Genomic DNA, 20792 nt, shown 5'->3' with positions numbered 1-20792 from the left:
AGTGTGCAACACGAGTCAAGAGTGTAGGAGAGAAATTTCTTTTTTTTAATGAATATAAGACTTAAATGCTTTCTTTACTTTGAGTAGGGATTTAAATTAAGAAGAAGAATGTCAAACAATATTCCTTTAGACAAATCGAAATGTGGCATTCCCATTGCATTTGTGTGTATGCAGTCTTGGGAAGCCTGCTTTCTGATTGGTGGAATTCATACAGCCTCTGTGCAGAATATACACACACCTACTCTACATGTGTACACACTCCTCTGTCCAACTTACATAAATACTGTTAATGACAATACAAATTGGAATTACTATCTAAAGCTAACAAATCTCAGAGTTAAAAGTAAACTAATCTGAGTTTCTTTCTGCGTACATTATAGTTATGTTTTAAAATGATTATTGATAAAGCTGCCCTCATGTGTGCATGGTTCCACTATACATACATAACTGTGCAGCACAAGAGTCAAGAGTGTAGGACAAAAACTCCTTTTTAATGAACATAAAACTTAAATGATTTCTTCATTTTTAATTGTTTAATTCCTGCAGGAATTTTAATTAAGAAGAATGTCAAACAAAACATATACATTAGTTGAATATTCTTGAAATAATTGATATCAAAGTCGGTCACCCGACCACCAGACATTAGACTGCTGATAGATATGCAAAGCCTTCAATTAAACTTAATTTTCCAGGACATACAGTATCTGATTTTTCTTGGAAATGTGACATCTGCCTAACAGCTTGATGTTTTATATGGATGGTCAAATATTCATCATTCAGAATTAATTTTTTTTTTTTCACAAAACCAGAGTGGTGTATCAAATCTCATATAGACAACAGGACTTAATGGCAGTACTTAATTCATCAAATTCATTTCATTTCATTCTAATTTTTCTGTATCTGCTGCGTTGTATTTGCAGTACTTTGAGTACTTTGATTTACCTTTGTCTATAACTTCAGGTAACTCTACCAATGTGCATTCAACCATGAAAAATCCAATATAGACAATGGTATCATATTTGCCTGTTTTATATGTGATGAATAGCATTCCTGAACGGAATGCATGAAGCATGCTTTTGAATTGGACAACTATCTGTAAATTCATTTTCACCATGTCCATCGATAGTGATGGATTGATATTACTTTCTTAATTTAAGCGATATAATAAGGTGGCTTTAGTGACTTTTATTGCTAAAAGAACATTTTTCCAATGTCTGATGTGGTAAAGAAATGACATGTGAAACTAGACTTGCAATTCAGGCGTTTGTTTGAAAGCGTCTTGCTAAAATGATCGCATAAAACAGTGATTTAAAGTCAAGTTCAAAACATTCGGTGCCCCCGCAGCTTTCATTGAATTCAAGGCATTTAAAATTTCGACCTCTCTAGGGACAATCTTGGATTTATTTTTACCATGTGCAATTTCATTCAACAAGCCAATAGGATTTAGGGAGTGTAAAACTATAATGTAGATGATTTGGAAATTAAGAATCAAAAGTGGCGTACAAATACAACAGGGTTTCAGAAAGCGGAAATTGGACTTAATGATGTAGATAAGTGTTAAATAGTAAATTTATGACAAGGAGGAAAACTCGATCTGGGATATATACAGAAATTCCGTGGATGTGTTTAATTCCGCATTTATAGAGGATTAAATTCTTTTCTTATTAATTGTGTGGGATTTTTTCGTAATTTGAATTAGAAAATAATGGAATAGTCTGGCAGGACACTCGCCCTATTGTGTAACTCTCCCAAATGATACCTTTTACTGTCTTATAAGTGACTGTCTTATATCAGAGTTCACGTATAAGACAGTAAAAGGTAACGTATAGGACAGTTACAGGTAATGGTTCGATAATCCGGGAGTTAAAGTACAGAAAAATCAATAGATGACACCACAACTATGTTTTAATTACAGAGTGAGATCAAACAATGTTTCGAACAAGTATTTTATTTTTCACACAGATAATCCAGAAATAGGATCATTATCCCACCACGGGTGCCGGCATGGTAGAGTGGACATTGTGACATAAAGTGTCAAACCTACAGTTGTTTATCGCGTCAGTATACACACTTTTCAGTAGATAGTACGGACACAGTTTGTTACCACATGCTGGTAAAGGAGTCTCTGCCTCGTTAACGAACATCTTCACATAGATATCACCGAGGCCATCCCCACACTTGTACAGGACTGGGTAGATGTTACCAGAAAATGGCGATATCTTACTGGTCCTGAACGTTCTGTTACGGTGCGAGTTGTAGTTGCTTGCCAGAAGAGGAGTGGCGTCGTGGAAGAGTGAGAGGGCACTGAAGATGGGCAGCAGGGTCTCAGCGTGTCCAAATCTAAATGTCCCCGTTGTATAGCTATAAATACGGAAATATCAAGGAGGTGATGCATGTTTATATTATAAACAAAAAATTTCTAACTTACAGGAATAAAAATGAACTCAAAAGAAGAATGAAAGAAATATTTGGACATTGGACATTCGAAAGAGACCAAATAGTGTATTTGTATTAAGAATGTTACTTAACCTGGATTTCAAGGTGGGAAGGCCAGACTCATCCTATAACTGAAGACATCGAGGGATGAGAAGGTTAGACATTAGACATAAAGACACAGTCGGAGTAGTACATCGTATATCAGGACAAACATGGTCTAGGTACAAGTAGCAGGGAGAGGAGATACCTGGTGCCAAGTGATACAAGGTTTCAAGAGGAAAGAAAGAAGAAAGCAGTAGAAGTGGGATGCAAAGACGCATGAATATGATAGGATGTAAGTAGAAAAAAATCCCAAATTTATTCGCCCCTACATGCAAGTCTGAGGAACTAAAATTTGGTAAATTACAGTTGGTAGTAGACTAAAAGTTACACATTGTGCACATGGTGTGAACTACGAGTGGACACGGAGTGCACGAGGTCTAAGCTACAGGTAGACACGGAGTGCACGAGGTTTAGACTGCAGGCAGACACGGAGTGCACAAAATTTAGACTACAGGTAGACACGGAGTGCACTACGTGTGAACACGGTGTCCACTACAGGTGGACATCGTGTCTAGGTAATATGTCTATTACATTCAGACAACAGACAAACTAGGTGATGTGTTACAGAGATATGGGAAAATATCTATTCATTCTGCAGTCTATATGGACTTTGACAGATAGAAATATTTATTGCTATCAGAAACATACATGTAATATTTATTGCAACATAAAAATGCCCTTAATTACTTGAAACCATTCGCACGGTAATGTTTATTTGAATTGATACATATAAAGTAAAATGTATCAATAAATATCATCATACAATTCAATTTATAAATCAGGACATTCAGTAGAAGTTATAAAAGCAAATTTACTGCGTAGCAAATTAACTGCGTACAGGTCGTTACGGTAAACCACGTACTGGTTATGTCTCATCAATGGATCGTTCAAGTCCGCATTTTCCCAGTAAAAACTTTTTTTCTTGCTAGTAATATATAGTTTAAACATTGACTTTTTATCTTATAAATCTTACTTTGGATAGTTCGAACCAAGGACGTAGATGAAATTCTTGTAAGAACACATAAAGTGATGAACCTTACGTGAAGTAAGATTTTCAGTGTTCCAAGAGATATTTTGATCAGCAATTTTTTTTATTAAAAAGGATATATTGATGGGCATAATAATAGCAAGGACATATATAATAAACATAAACAGATTAAGACCTTCATAAAATGTTTAACTTTGTATGCATCGAATATAATTTTCAAAACGGCAAGGTGTGCGAAATAGTTTTAAGCCCTGTCAAATGTGTATACGTGTGCATTTGCTTCATGGAACCTGGTGCGTTGCAAAGCATTGGAAATATGAAAAATCGTCCATAGACGTTAAAAGACGGCATTCGAAATTGCATTCTATTGTGTCAACCGATTGAGGAACCTGTAAGCACTGGCTTAAGAAAGTAATAATTTAGTATTGGGCATGTGGCTGCTTGCTAGCATCAACACTGATCAAAGGACCGATCACTGAAATGTAGGTCACATGCCTGATGATAAATTAAACAGACAGAGTCAAAATAAAGTCAACTTCTGTCCATTTAAACTGCAAATACATAGTTGTTGCGCCAGTAAATATATAGCGCTTTAATTGTATTCCGGATATAGTTTACCGGTGCCGTATCCTTTTGTAACGTTTTACGTCACCCTCTCTCTTTCCGCCTGTTTTTCTCAAGTAAACAACGTGTGTGTAACTGTGGCTTCCTTTTGTTACTTACTGGCGTGGTGGCAGCGGATTTCGGACTACACGCCTAACAGAAGAGTTATAGGTATCAATGGTATAATTATTGATAATTAGGCCACATCGTAGTAACATTTCTACGGGTAATTACACATCGTTTGTTGTTATTTTTTCACCGTGAATAGAGCACTGCAACAAAAATGAACACTCACCGTGCACCGAAACAGTGGTGCCTCAGTAAAACTGAGACGGTCAACTCGTTTGAGAACTGGCGGCAGAACATTTTATATACTTTGTCATTGGATGCAAACTTTGCTCCATTCCTGAGTGATGATGTGAGATGGGGAAAAAAGTCTAGGGCAGCACCTCATAGGGGGTTCACCAATGATGCCCACCCGATACCAGAAAATCAACGTCGAACGCGCGAGCAAAAGGTTGCTCATCTGGAGCTTATGCTCGGCCAAATAGCAAATTATTGCCCAGTGATATCGCGAAACACACTCATTAAAAACTCCACGACTATGGACTTTATTTGGCAGCAAATAAGATTACATTTTGGCTTTCAATCAACCGGGGCCCATCTCATAGACTTTTGTGATATCAAGTTGGAACCAAACGAGCGACCGGAAGATCTGTATCAACGCCTTATGGCATTCTCTGAGGACAATCTCCTTCGTAGAGATCTTGGCATTTTACATCACGGCGAGCAGTTACAGGATGACGAGGAAATGACTCCGTCGTTAGAAAACTTTATCGTTCTCACATGGTTGCGCCTCATACACCCTGATCTGCCAAAATTGGTAAAGCAGCGTTACGGCACGGAATTTCGTACACGTACATTAGCATCCATAAAACCTGAGATATCCCAAGCGTTGGATTCCCTCCGTGAGGAGCTACAGTCAACTGAGGAAGCCCGTGCCATGAGGGCATACGTGCTAAAACCGAAACGCGATCAACACCCCCCGTCGAAGGCAAAACGAGTGTGCCCACTGTGTAAGGAAGCTGGAAGACCAGACAATCATTTCCTTAGTAAGTGTTCTTACCTTCCGTTCGATGATAGGCGGTTCATTGCCAAGGCTCGTCAAGTTGCAGATTGCGAGGAAACCGAAGACCCTGGCAACATCCCGTGTAATTCCACCCCGCTGATCAGTGATAGTAGTAAGGTCAATCGCGTGGCAATTCGGCAAGCCCGTACCTCGACGTTTTCTATGGACATCATACTGCCCGGCTTACCATCGATAGCGGTGCTACAGGGAACATGATGCGACTTTCGTGTGCTCAGTGGCTAGGTGCGAAAATTGCCTGTAGTTCCCACTCTGTCAGTCAAGCGGATGGTTCGTCGCAGTTAAAAGTGGTCGGCGAGACACGCTTATCATTCTCACACGAAGGACATGATCTTTACTACGAAGGCATCGTAGTGGAAAACCTTGACTCTGACGTCTTAGCGGGTATACCGTTTATGGAAAAAGATGACGTTTCCGTCCGACCGGCCAAACAACAAATCCTCATTGGCGACTCGTTAGTGTGTTCGTATGGCTCGACCAGTACACCTGATAGATTTGCCGTAAGACGTGCGCATGTTCTCCGATCGTCAGCAAAGTCCGTAATTTAGCCTGGTGAATTTGTTGAACTTGATCTCCCTGACGATCTGGTTAATTATGAAGGAGAAGTCTCAGTCGAACCTCATGTCGCGTCAGAGTCTTGGCCGTTCCCGTCTCTTGTGTCTAGTGTCGCAGGTAAAATTCGAGTCCCGAACCTCACCAGTGAACCACAATCTATTGGAAGGAACGAACATGTTTGCAATGTGCGATCTACATTCATACCCGCAAAACCGGACAGTCAGCCTGCTAAAATTCCGAAACTCGTAAAGTCGTATGCTAAAACTAGACACTCGGAGCACGTTAAACTCGACCCCGATGGTATCATGACCGCAGATATGAAAAGAAAATTTCGTGACGTGTTGACGGAATTTGACGAGGTGTTTAACCCCAGCTTCCATGGATATAATGGTGCAGTCGGTCCTCTACAAGGTAAAGTCAATATGGGTCCGGTCCAGCCCCCACAGCGAAAAGGGCGCGTACTGCAGTACTCCAAAAATCAGTTGGACGAACTTCAGTCTAAATTCGACGAATTGGAGGAAATAGGTGTCTTTCGTCGACCGGAGGATGTTGGTGTGTCCGTTGAGTACGTGAACCCGTCATTCCTAGTTAAAAAACCAAGCGGTGGTTTTCGCCTTGTAACCGCGTTCGCCGATGTTGGACGCTACAGCAAGCCCCAACCATCTCTGATGCCGGATGTTGATTCCACTCTACGACATATTGCTCAATGGTCTTACATCATCGCGACAGACCTGACGAAGGCATTTTACCAAATTCCACTTGCAAAAGAGTCAATGAAATACTGTGGGGTCGTTACCCCGTTCAAGGGTGTAAGAGTTTACGCGCGAACTGCTATGGGCATGCCCGGTTCCGAGACCGCTCTCGAGGAGTTAACATGTCGCGTACTAGGTCACCTGGTACAGAAAGGCGTCGTCGCCAAAGTCGCTGACGACCTGTACTGTGGAGGATACTCAGTCGATGAGCTACTCTCAAACTGGAAGGCCGTGTTACAGGCCCTACACAACTCCGGATTGCGTTTATCCGCTACAAAAACCATCATAGCTCCACAACAGACAGTGATTCTAGGCTGGGTGTGGCGCTTGGGAACCCTTCAGGCTAGCCCACACCGCATCGCTACACTTTCAACATGTCCTATAACATCGACTGTCAACGGTCTCCGGTCATTCATTGGAGCATTCAAAGTACTAGCACGTGTCATTCAGAACTGTTCGACGATCTTGTCTCCTCTTGACGACATGGTTGCCGGTCGCGAATCAAAGGAAACTATGCATTGGTCTGATGAACAATTGACGTCTTTCGAGAAAGCTCAAAAGTCCCTCAACAACGCACGCTCCATCACGTTGCCCCGCGCTACTGATCAACTGTGGATAGTAACCGATGGTGCTGTTCGTAGTCCTGGAATCGGCGCCACGCTGTATGTTACTCGCAACAACAAGGCTCGTCTGGCTGGATACTTCAGCGCTAAGTTCTACAAAAATCAGATAAATTGGCTTCCGTGCGAGATTGAAGCTCTTTCTATCGCGACAGCGCTGAAGCATTTCAGCCCGTATCTGATTCAGTCATCGTTACAACCGTGCGTACTCACTGACAGTAAGCCCTGCGTGCAGGCATTCGAGAAGCTTTGCAGAGGTGAGTTCTCTGCTAGCCCACGAGTGACATCATTCCTGTCTACGGCAAGTCGCTTTCAGGTGTCTGTTCGTCATGTTGCTGGCTGTGCGATTCTCCCATCTGACTTCGCGAGTCGTAACGCTCCACCGTGTGCTGAACCCACCTGTCAGATTTGTACGTTTGTCAGCCAAGAAATGGACTCTGTTGTTCGATCGATCAGCACAAGTGACATTCTCGAAGGTAACGCCAGGTTGCCTTGAAGTCGGTCTGCGTGGTTAGGATTACAGTCCGATTGCTCTGATCTTCGTCGCACGTGCGCTCATCTTCGACAAGGTACGCGACCGTCAAAGAAAATCACCAACGCCCGTGATGTGAAGCGCTACCTAAACGTCTCGTCACTATCAGCCGATGGTCTCGTAGTCGTTAAACGAACGATCCCGTTGTAACATTCGTCCGAGCTTATAGTAGTCCCTAGACAGGTCTTGGACGGTCTTCTGACTTCTCTCCGTGTTAAACTCGACCATCCTACATGTCACCAGTTGAAGACGATCGTACACAGATATTTCTATGCTCTTGACATGGATGCTGCAATCCAACGTGTCAGTGACAATTGTCATCGTTGTGCATCTCTGAAACATGCTCCAACCTTCGTGCAGACTCAAACTTCCAGCGTTCCTCCGGTAACTGTATGTAGCCAGTTTGCAGCTGACATTATAAAACGCGAAAGACAGCTCATTCTTGTAGTGCGCGAATGCGTAACGTCGTATACAGAAGCCATGCTACTTGAAGACGAACGTCGCGATACCCTCCGGGATGGACTTATTCGTTCGTGCATTAACCTTCGTCCAATGGACGGCCCGTATGCCGTCGTGCGTACTGACTGTGCTCCAGGGTTTCGTGCTCTTTTCAACGATGAATTTTTGTCCCGTCATCGGATTTCGGTAGAGCTAGGAAACGCCAAGAACTGCAACAAAAATCCTGTCGCAGAACGTGCTGTTCAGTAATTGGAAGAAGAGATACTCCGACAGGACTCGTCATCGCGATCGGTATCTCCCCTGTCGCTATCCTTAGCAATCAACCGTTTGAATTCGCGTATACGAAAGAGCGGTTTATCATCCAGAGAAATGCTAACACAACGGGACCAATTCCATAATAACCAAATACCCATTAACGATGAATCTCTGATAGCGCAACAGCATCAACGGCGACAACTCAACCACTCGTATAGTGAAAAGTCCAAAGCACCTTCAGGGCGACATCCCGTCAGTCCGGATATACATGTCGGCGACCTTGTATATTTATACAGTGATAGAAACAAGTCGTCTGGCCGTGACCGATACCTCGTAACGCACGTGGATACAATGTGGTGTAACATTAAAAAATTTGTGGGAAATCAACTTCGCGCTGCATCTTAATATCGCGTCAAACGTTCTGACTTATATCGTGTGTCTACCACTGTTGATGAACGCATTAGGTCTCCCATGGATTCGCTCGCACTCGTTGATATCGATGATAATTCTGATACCGACGCATCGCCGGCCAACTCGCCACCGCAACCTCCAGACATACCTAACGTTATATCTGTTCCTCCAGCTCGCGATACGACTCCAATACTTTCTCCTGCTGTTGATGATGTTCCTACCTCAGATAGTAATCAGCTAGCATCAGACACGTTTGAATCGGACTCTCTAACCAATGATTCCTTTGACTTTGGTAATGATGATGATGATCTGACTCCTTCGATGGAACCTCCAAGGCGGTCTTCTAGACCATCTGTGACCCCTCGGTACCTCAGTGACTATGTTCGGTATTAGTTAATGAGTTTCTCTGTTAACATTCCATGTGTTATTATAGTTATTAGTTTCTAGTCAAGTTCAGAGAGAACGTTATGTTTACAGTAATTGAGCACTTCTAATAGCTTTATAATGTATACCTAGTGATGTTACATTGTATGTACTGATATTTGAGAGACTGTTAAATCTGATCAGTCAAGTGAATTTAAAGTTTTCTAAGAACTGGAACTTTGTTTTCAAAAAGAAAAAAGGGTAGCGCCAGTAAATATATAGCGCTTTAATTGTATTCCGGATATAGTTTACCGGTGCCGTATCCGTTTGTAATGTTTTACGTCACCCTCTCTCTTTCCGCCTGTATTTTAAGGAATGATTTTTATTTTTTTGTTGTTTACTGGTGTGTAAACTGCATTTTTTGTACAGATATTTTAAATGACGCGCGTCAGCGCGTCATGTTGAAATATCTGTACAAAAAAGCTGTTTACACACCAGTAAACAACAAAAAATTAAAAATATTCCCTATATTTACATTTCGACCGACCATTTCATTTAAATTTAGTGTTCCTGTGAAATAAACCTTCGTTTTTTCAACGCTATACGATTGATAGAACAGCTACGTAATTGATGAATCGCGAAACAGCTGGCTCCAATTTGGCGGGAAAATATGTCAAGTTCCGGGAGTAAATAAAATATAGTTCCAAAATAACTTTATCTTTTTTAATCCATTTATTCCATATGTTTTCATTTTTTTATTTTTAATATTAACACAATGCTTTCCATTGCATTCAAACTGATGTTGATATCGAACCTTTGTCATGGCATTTATTTTGGCCTAACCGGATGCGCATTCATATAAGGGCGGAAGTCAGTGTTTCGGTCTGTGTTCTTGTGCAGCAGCCCCTCTGCGTTTACGAAAGTGTAAACGATTGCCCGGTTAGTAAGGTTATATAGGAAAGTGAAAACGGAAATGTAAATATTCTCAAGTAAACAACGTGTGTGTAACTGTGGCTTCCTTTTGTTACTTACTGGCGTTGATTAGATTATGAATTTGGCACAATTGCTTTAATTTTAGAAACTGATAATTTGACAATATCCTTTTCTAGGCTTCTTTTACAAACCACGTGATTTACGTGGTAACAAAATGCGTGATTCATACATGTACAGTATATATTGTACACTGAAAATATGCCTGCTCGAAAGGTAGACCGCTAGTCTAGGACTGCAGTTGCCATGGTCACTTGGACTTCATACTGTTCAATCAACCACACGGGTATGATAATTTAAATTACCTAACATTGGTCAGACTGGGGCCTGGAGCCTTCATTGGCCCCCTTCAATATGTTCAGTCAGGTGTATCACAGCTAACAACACCTGTATACGTACCTTATCCCAACCCCAGGAGGTCCATTTATAGCATGCTGTACTTAGGTGGCATCCTCTCTACATATATACATTGTACTCATCATACAAATACGTACAGTTTTACAACGATGCTCGTCAATAGGGATATGTATTTTAACTGGTTGTTGCACTTTAATTAATTTGATAATGAAGCTTTGTATATTAAAATTTAAAAAAAAAAATCAAAATACATGAATCATTGGGAAATGCATGGTTGTGACTGACATCATGCTTGATTAACGCATTGTACAGCTCCCGTCATCTCCACTACACGGCTGCCTGTCATGACAATAATTGAGGTGTATTCAGCATCACTTACTGTGTTTTCCCAGCTAGTTTTTACCTCATCCCAATCTACCCCCCAGAATACGGTGTACGGTGTACCCAGGCTCTCCAACATGTATTTATGTGTTTCAAATTCATATAGGGATTGGATTTCGTTTTTATGTTAACCATGCTTGTATGGAGCAATTCCTCTAAGAATATATTCTATGGGGCGCGTTAGCGCCCCATATTGAATATATTCTTAGAGGAATTGCTCCATACAAGCATGGTTAACAAAAAAAAAAACGAAATCCAATCCCTATATTTACACTCACACGACTTTTTATTTATATTTTATGCAATAAAATCGTCATTTGAAAGTGCCGTAATTATTCAATAAAAGTCGGTCAAAAGTGGGAGGAGCTTACTCATTTGAACAGCGAATGGTGACGCTTCACGTAAGGTAGAATTATTCATCCGTGACGACAAAAAAGTTCAATATTTTAGTGTAAAATAAACATGACAAACAAAGTAAATTTCAGAGATAATTTTATTTAATCAGATCAGAACTTTAAATATATATTCAATTTTGCTAAAAGTTAATATATAGCGTAATAACATAAAGAATTTGTACACGGCCACATGTGTGAACTCGGTGACCGTTATTGTGCAGCGAGGCGAAGCTGACGCACGCTTACACACTTTAGTTTCCCGAAGTTGGCAAAACACCGATTTTCAAGTAGCTCAATGTGTTTGAGATGTCGTCTGACTTGACGGTATTACATCCTTGGGGGCCATGTGATTATATAATCTACGCTTAGATCCATATCGCCATCGATAGATGAAACAAATTCACTTGTGTTCGATGGATACAATGTATTTGTGGTGACGCGGAACTGTCAACACGTGGATTATTAGCGGTGCATGTTTTATAATACACATGATTAGATACTCAAAGAACAAAGACAAGAGGATATGTTTATAACTGACCTCTATCAGAGGGTCTCACACCCGTCCACCCCAAAGGCTCGATCGTAGGACGAACATAGGCACAGAGGTAATGTTTACATTTGACACCCATCATTTTTAACAAAAATGAAAGCACGTCGCCCCGGTCGGGATATTTTTTCGTTTCTTTATACAATTGTTAATTTAAAAATTGTTTGAATCATATATAAATATAAAACATGTATATATTGTTTACATTTTTCCAAAATTCTATGAAAAACAACAATATATACGTAATGTTGCGTCAAAATGTAAACAAAGCCATGTGTTTCTTTTTTAAAAAAAGTAGTCCTTTTACGTTGCACAGAACATTTCCTTACGCAAGTTCAAAGTTCAATGTTACCATGCAGTTATGGTAAACAAAATCGGCTAGTATTAGCGTATAGTGACCAAGCCTAGCAAGTGTAAATATAAACCTATATGATTTTTAAACGGTAAAGTATATTTGTTTGTCTTAACAAACTTCCATTGTAACAATTTCTAAAAATCACATGTACAAAGATAATACTGCCCCATTCTCATAAAGCCGTGCAAACAAAGAAGGCAACGATTCTGCCGTCTGGCTATATCTATCGATGGTCACCGTGAGGTACCTAGGACAGCTGGATACTGGCTTACCTGTATGTTTGACAAGTTATAATTATTGGACCATGACGCAATAGACGGTCAAGATAACTTGCGGGGTTGGACATATTGTGTTTACTGCTAATTAAGAATCAAAACAAGCTGAATTGGGTACTTGTAGGTAGACTAGCCACCAATTAGTGGAGGACGTCATATAGTTTGAAGTGGATTTAATCTGCATGGTCTTTTATAGACGTTCAGTTTTTAATAAAGAATACGTAATTAAACTATTTTTACGTACACTACGCCAGAACTTAAATTAGCCAAGAAAAATAATATACAAGTGTATATATATATTTTAATGAAAGACGATCTAGAAGGGTATCGCTAGATAACTGATTGATATGCATCAAATCTTTTTTTATTTAAAGCTATGTATTACCCGGTATATGATTGTATTACTTACAGTTTATTATAAAATAAAAAGTGTCTCAAAAGCACAATAAGACTGGTTTATGCTGCAATTCACAGTTGTTTTTGACTTGTGAAAATGCTTGTATTTCATGTAAATGATATATATATTTAATGCAATCTACCAATAATACATTGACTTTTGAAAACGTAATATATTTTAGATATGAAATGGAAACTACAGATATAAAATCAAATAGACATATATTTAATGAACATAAATTAATCTTTTTTACTTTTGCAGTGAAAAGGCTTTATTAATGTAGCAGAGATGTATTAACTAAGAAAAATAAAGTATAGTTATATATACTGTACATTTCATCGTAGATGTTGTAATTAAAAAAATAACTCTAAAACATTATAATTATGTATTCTTTTAAATTGAAGAATGAATTCCCCCGATCCCTAGCTATAACACATCAACTTGTCTGTTTAGGTATGAATGCACCTGGACACCATGCCCACCCGTAGTGGACACCGTGTTCACATGTAGTGCACTCCGTGTCTACCTGTAGTCTAAATCTTGTGCACTCCGTGTATACCTGTAGTCTAAATCTTGTGCACCCAGTGTCTACCTGTAGTCTAAACGTAGTGCACTCCGTGTCTACATGTAGTCTAAACGTACTGCACTCCGTGTGCACAAGGGTGTAACCTTTAGTCTACTACCAAGTATGAAGAGAGATGTTCCCATTGACTTCATTGAAGATGGTCAGCTTGCACAGACAAAGGGCAAAAGAGAAAATAGGAAAACTTGCGATGGCAGTTGACTTGAACATAAACGTGGATCTGTGTATGAGATCATCTTTCCCAGATATAATCAAGACTACGCCAGACCCTTTATCGTTGTCTTACAGCACAATGAAACTATTGTTACCATAAGAGAATGTGCCATGAGAAGAGTTGTATGGACAAACGAATGGGAGGACGCGTTCAAGAGGACTTGTTGTCTGTCATGGTGTCAGGAACAGGCATTGCAGACACGGAACTTTCTCGTGGAGGTCAGGTGCGTGAGTTTTAATGTTAAGAGACTGTTCAGTTTATCTGGCTGGAAATTACAGGCCCGCATCATAGGCCCGGAAACGAGACAAGCAGTACAGATGTTCGCCATAGCAGGTGCGGGTACATTTTTGTGTCTCCATTTATTCTGTATTTGCATATTACAGAGTTATCTGCACTTGCGGGTAGGAATTGATTGTGACGTCATGTGATTGCGAGCGTAACGTATTACTTTTTGGAGAAAACGACATGATTTGGGCTCACAAATTAACGACGTAACAATCGATACCTACCCACAAGGGAGCTAACTCTGTAATATACAAAGACGGAATTGGTGGAGGCTGGGAAAGGAGAGTTCTTGGTAGTCAGCCATTGGTGAATAGTGACTTCTGTTTACCACTGTGGACTCCCCATCCAGAGAATGTTCTAATCTAAAGGTCTATCATTATACTATAGGATGATCTCGGCTGATGATCGGCAGTTCCAAATACCATTAAAGGCATCTGTACTGTACTGCTTAAGTTGCCATTAAACCGATTTTTTTAATCAAAACATTTTTATATGCGTCTGCCTATGTCTGGTCATTAAAGATAACTGTCCACCTATAGATGTTACACATGACTGACCTGTGTCCATGGCGTTCTGCCTCAATGGCTTCATCCATCTTCTTGAAAACATCGACAAACATTGGACAAGTGATCTCACTATTGATGGCGTGACCGTAGGTCTTTCTCCAGTAGTTCTGAAATCAATGAAAGAGGCTATTTCTATATGTTCGATTTGGAAAAAATAACTGAAAGAAAAAAGTAAGCAGAACGGTATTTCTGTTGAAGCTATAAACATACATTCCAGTCTAGTCCTATTTTGACCGTTATACATGTATGTATTGTCCTGTTCCAAATCAATTTTGAGTTTTGTTTAAGTGTTATTGCACTTTTCGCAGTGAAATAAATGTTTTACGGTGAACATAGAAGCGATATACTTCAGTGAAAATAACAATTTTGATATTTTCACTAGCTTTTGATCAATCGTAATGCAGCAATGAAAATATTATTTGATTGTTACGCCATTAGTTTGTGCGCGAAAATGACGTCATATGTTAGTGTAGAAGTGTAACGTAACGTTCACAAAAATACACCGTAATAATCGAAAGGGCAAATAACTCTGAATGATACAATGGCGGCATAACCTTCGGCGGAACTAGTAGTGATGGTCTTCTGTAAATGGAAGCGAGAAAATAAACGTGATATTAATATAATATTCCTTGCTTCTTGATGAATACCTGTAATATTTCATCTCTTGAGGTGGAATAATATAGCTGGTTTTCATCAAGAAACAAGGAATATCCTCTATGTTCCCCGATACCTACGGAAAATTCAACAATAATAAAACAACTGTACACAATTCTTTACGCAACCTGAAACCAAGGAAGTACGCATTGGAATACAATATTCAATTCTATGAAGAAAGCTATAACATGTCTACTTAAGCTAGTCTAAACTTATCAACGCTGTCATTTGTGCAAATATTACTAATTCAATTATATACTTTATAAAACAATATGTAATACACAAAGTATGGACGTACGTATAAGTCGATCTGGTATTCTATCACTTCAGCGTCTTCTTCTGTAAATAATGTACACCAATCCGAGGAATTGAACATACCTGTCTCAAGTTCACAGTATTGGTAAATAGACAGGACGTCACCTGAAATTACAAAAAGTAATTCTATTAGACCCAGTTATAAGATATTTTGGTAGAGGTTAGAAATCGATGGTGGTGTAGAAATATTAACATTGGTTCTTGCAAAAAGCGAGACACCGTTAGGAAGAAAAGTGAGCTGTTTAGATTTCTTACCGCATATACAAACCATGATAAGTAACATCATTGACGAACGTGGAGATGTAACATCACTGACATGAACGACAATGAGGAAGAAGCACAATAGTGTCACTTGCGAAAATGTCAGTGAAGAAACATCCGTCGACAGCGAAAATGTCAGCGAACTAAATAAATGAGTTTATTGAATTTAATGGACGCTGGCTAAAAGCCTTTTACAAGAAAAGTATATCGTCACTTGCAAGTACTATGTAAATTGAATATTGGTTATCTTAATTTATTTCTACATGCATATAAGATTTTTTATAATTAACATCTCAATTAATCATTTGATTATATGTATTGTTCGTCAGATGTTCGTCTGACACTATCTAAATGCCAATGAACTAACAGCAGTGAGACGCGCTGTACTGATAATGTAATGCAAAAATGAAGTAACATGAAAAATATAAGTGACGTTAGCGATAATGCCGGTAATATAACATCAGTGACGTTTGTGTAGGCGGAATTCACACGTAAAAATTGTCATCGAAATATCATCCGTGACGTAATGCACAATGTAGGAGTAACATCAGTGACGCGCGCTACATTGAATGTCAAATAACATTAGTGAAGCACGTCACACTATCAGTAAAGTAACATCTGCGTCTTCAAATATATTATATCCTATTACCAATGTGTGGCTTCTACTTTTCTATTCCATTAACATTTTCAAAACACCAAAATTCTTACCTTCAGAAATAATTAGATTTAATTTCATTCTGAGTGATATGTCGCTTATCTAAATGGGAGGCCGTATTTGGAATACTGTGAAATCAAACCTAGCATTGGATTGTGTTATCAAAACAATACCACATTTGTTTATATTCCCATGTAATTGTTGTATTAACTGACCTTGACAGTTGTTTTTTTCTAGCAAATGGACATATATGGATGTATATGCTGTCTAAATAGAAAAGAAGTGTGATTCCAAGCATTGAGTAAAACGTTAGCAAACCTCATATGATTGACGTCTCACATTACAATTTACATTGTTTAACTTTTGTAATCTCCAATATGGCGTTACATTATAAATAAGGAACTGCTATATAAAGTAATGTTTTAGGTATCTGAGACTTTTGCTTGGATCTTTTTTTACAAACTTACTAGAAAAATGCACACACCCGTACACGTACACATATTCTGACCTCAACGCTGTCATAAAACAGGTAACTTACACTCCTAAAGAACGTGATAGGCTAAACGGTTCTCTCACGGTCGTATAACACACACGGCAAATATTAAAGGATTAGTGCAGAGAAAGCAAAGAGAAGAAGGCAAGACGCACATCAGAGGGTTGAAAAAAAAGCAAAGGGTTGAAGCAAGACGCATACTTAGGTATCAAAGGATTGAAGCAAAAACAAAGAAAGCAAAGGGTTGAAGCAAGACGCATATCAGAGGGTTGAAACAAAAAAAAGAAAGTAACGGGTTGAAGGACGCATATCAGAGGGTTGAAACAAAAAACAGAAAGCAAAGGGTTGAAGCAAGACGCATATCAGAGGGCTGAAACAAAAAAAAAGAAAGCAAAGGGTTGAAGCAAGACGCATATCAGAGGGTTGAAACAAAAAAAAAGAAAGCAAAGGGTTGAAGCAAGATGCATATCAGAGGGTTGAAGCAATGAAAAGAAAGCAAAGAGTTAAAGCAAGACGCATATCAGAGGGTTGAAGCAATAAAAAGAAAGCAAAGGGTTGAAGCAAGACGCATATCAGAGGGTTGAAGCAATAAAAAGAAAGCAAAGGGTTGAATCATGACACATATCAGAGGGTTGAAGCAAAAATGGTTGTATAAAACACATCAGGCAAGGGCGAAATGCTGCACAGAGACACAACATATATGATCGTATAAGGTATCACCACATCAGGAAGTGACAAAAGGTAACATAAGACAACAGATAATATTAGATAATATGTTACAATAAGACACCAGCTAATATTAAGACGCAGGACTGTAAATAACAATAAGTCACTTGCTAATATTAAGACGCGAGACAAGGACAAGGGAGAGGGTACACGAAAAGCTTGCAGTACAAAGAGAAGTCAAAATCTTACTGATAGTAAGGTTCATATTCCCATCGGTGATACGGTCACTGACTGTCTTGATCATCGCAGAAAACTCTGGACCTCTCTGGAATTTGAAGTACTCCTCGTATGCAGTGTCGTTATTAAGAACATGTATAGAGTATTCTTTGCAATTGTCGAAAAATCGTAACATAATGTTGTCTATAGTGGGCTGGGTACCATTGGTAAGGTCCTCACTCATCTGACGTCCCGTCAAACCTTGTTCGAACAACTTAGAACTGTCCTGTGTTCTTTTTTTAAACGTTGCGTAGTACTGGGTCCGGTTTGGCTGTAGGAGAGACCGGAAGCGGGACCCAAACCGTTTCCCTAATGTGTATTGTTCATTACGCCCAAGAGAGGAGAGTTGTGAGTTCAGGTTCATAGGGAATTTATCAACCCACGTGCTGAGAAAGGGATGCTGCGAGGCGGACGGAAGACCCTGGAGTTTTGGAAGTAAGGACTGCATGTCCACTATGTAACCCGACGTCGGATATCGCGCGCCGTGACGTAACAATGCGTCCACGTAAATTGCCTTGCATGTCTGACCGTTGTGGGTAATGGTCATGCCAGAATCGGCAGCGATGGCCTCGTTGGCATCCCTGGCCCAGAAATAAGGAGTTTTTGTTCCAAATAACAATTTACCATAGAATTTAGACGCTCCTTGGGTGGCGGCTGTCAAAGAAACACAAATTACCAAAAATACCTGCAGAACTACCGAGTCCATCTTGTTCTGTCTTTGGTCTGTATAGACTGGTGTCTCAGTAGGCCTACATACGCCAAATTTATCGAGTTCCGATGACACAGCGAGACCAACAGGTCAAAAACGTCACAGATAACACGATAGGCACTGATATAAGAATAGGTTCACGTGTCTTGATCCCGACTCACGGAAACCTATTTTACGGATTTAAAAATGTGTAATAGTGTACTATGTTAGACGTAAGTATAATCTTTCGCATTCTTTATTCAAGCAGTGATTGTTGCTCATAAAGGCGTTGTATCTATATAATACAAATTTGGACGTTCTTACTTAGTCATTCAAGTGCATTAGTACACAAGGACTTGTAACGTAGGTTGTGAGAAAGTCTGTTGTGTATACATGTGTACTAGGCCTATATACTATATAAAAGGACTAATGCCTAGTACACATGTATACACAACAGACTTTCTCACAACCCACGTTACAAGTCCCTGTGCATTAGTATATGACAAGCTTGCGGCTACATGTATGAGACAGTTATCGGTAACTTCTGAGCCCGGTGGTTCAAAACGTGATTAGTGAAACTTGCATTTCTTATTTTGTAAAACCTGTTATTACAGTTTCTTTACAGTTGACAAGTAGGACAATAAATAATGAGTGGTGTACTTCAGAAATTTTAGAAGTGTTGTCAAGTTATCTTCAAAATAAATCGGTTAATCTTAATTTGATTGTTGTTAAATTGTGATTAGCCTTATCACCTTTTAATCAACTGGGCCGGCCATAGTGATTATATACTGTTATGCCATTTCTTTACCTATATCAACGAAATTTTGACTGCAAACATTATAATATACAATATACATTTTCCAGGAATATTACAAAGTGAAGAGCAGTGTGTTCCTTTGTCTTTTCCTTCGACTACACCCCTGACTTAAATATTGGCCAATTCCAATAATACATTCCAGTCCCAGGACATCTGAATCAAGGAGATCACGTTCAGGTGACCCCAAAAAGCATTCAACATTTTTTTGACGCTAATCAATCAGACTTTCATAACGCGTTGAATTTGACGCTGCTTTGGAAACTAACAAAATACATGTACATATCACACTCTAATTTGGGCTTTATCTTTTGTCCATTTACTTGAAGAATGCATTCAACTACTGTATTTTAAATTTTGTAATGGTTCCAATAATTACCATTGATTCCGTGTCCGGACGCACGGACAAATTCATATTAATATCCCTGTTTTCTGTGAAATGTATGATACAAATGTATATTTGCAACGTGGCCAATGAGGATCCAACGAGAAAAACCGTCCTTCCTATGCTTTTCCTGGAATCATAGGTGGGACAAGATAGACCACGTGTCGATCATATAGTTTATGGTCGTTCAAAAAAATGCAACACATTTCAAGAGCTTAACTGGATGCTGTACTTTGAAATGTAACTAACATGAACTAATATTGCAGTGACTAAGATTCTAGTTTAGGTGGCATACTGTTTTCTAGGTCTTTGATCCATCCTATAACCAGGCCAGACATTGACGTGATATTGGTTACCTCTGTCATGACATCATAATTTGATTGTAGCGCTAGTGAGGAGAATCTCTCGTGTACTTTCAGTAATCAAACTATGTACTGTCACTTTCAAAATACTTTAACCAAACTTTTAAATAACAGTCGTTCTATTATAATCATAGGGATTTGAAAATTAGTTTCAGTTTATATAAATTTGGACCCACCAGAGTGCTTATTGACCATTTTAGACGTTTAAGTGCTATATATCAAAAATAGGTAATCTACAACATGGTACTAAATACGATTTTATATAAGATTTTCATCGATTTTTGACCCATAACTCGTCTAAAATGGTCCAAAGGCACTCTGGTGGGTCCATACTTAAATAAACTGTACTAGGCTAATTCTCGTATTCCTGTGGTCATAATCTGTACAAGCATGTTTTACTGTATCTAAAATGAGTTGCTATTTATAACTTGTGTAAACCCTTGTAACACAATTGAATAATTGTTCAGAAAAAATGAAAATGATATCTAATCAAATTGTTCCTATGGTATTTCTTAAAAAAGCACCTTGTTTTTTTTGTGCTTGAAGGGAGGTAAATCGTACATTCCCGATATCTGCCTCAACAAAGATTAAATAGTGATCATGCTCAATTCACGTTACTTTAAATTACACTATTTACAACTATCCAGAATAAGAT

At 39.1% G+C, this 20792-nt stretch overlaps 1 protein-coding gene across 1 annotated transcript; it reads right to left on the bottom strand.

Moving 5' to 3' along the window:
* Positions 1–1932: 1932 nt before the first annotated feature.
* On the bottom strand, positions 1933–18643 carry LOC138323578 (multiple inositol polyphosphate phosphatase 1-like). The gene is made up of 4 exons (XM_069268281.1): positions 17862–18643; positions 15521–15642; positions 14560–14675; positions 1933–2361 (listed from the first exon to the last, which is right to left on the bottom strand). The coding sequence occupies exons 1-4, from the start codon at positions 18592–18594 to the stop codon at positions 1983–1985; spliced, it is 1350 nt and encodes a 449-aa protein (XP_069124382.1). The 5' UTR covers positions 18595–18643; the 3' UTR covers positions 1933–1982.
* Between the last annotated feature and the right edge of the window lie 2149 nt (positions 18644–20792).

The sequence above is a fragment of the Argopecten irradians genome, chromosome 5 (genome assembly GCF_041381155.1).
Source record: "Argopecten irradians isolate NY chromosome 5, Ai_NY, whole genome shotgun sequence".
NCBI classification, from domain to species: Eukaryota; Metazoa; Mollusca; class Bivalvia; order Pectinida; family Pectinidae; genus Argopecten; species Argopecten irradians.
Note: the sequence above shows the minus strand (reverse complement) of the source record. Positions and strands in the feature narration are given on the sequence as shown.

Excerpts from the sequence above, each read along its gene's own strand:
- LOC138323578 (XM_069268281.1), bottom strand. The coding sequence starts at position 18,594 with ATGGACTCGGTAGTTCTGCAGGTATTTTTGGTAATTTGTGTTTCTTTG. Across the intron at positions 14,676-15,520 it reads AATACCAGATCGACTTATAC|AACTACTGGAGAAAGACCTA; the intron begins GTACGTCCATAC and ends CATTGATTTCAG. Across the intron at positions 2,362-14,559 it reads GCAGAACGCCATGGACACAG|CTATACAACGGGGACATTTA; the intron begins GTCAGTCATGTG and ends CCGTATTTATAG.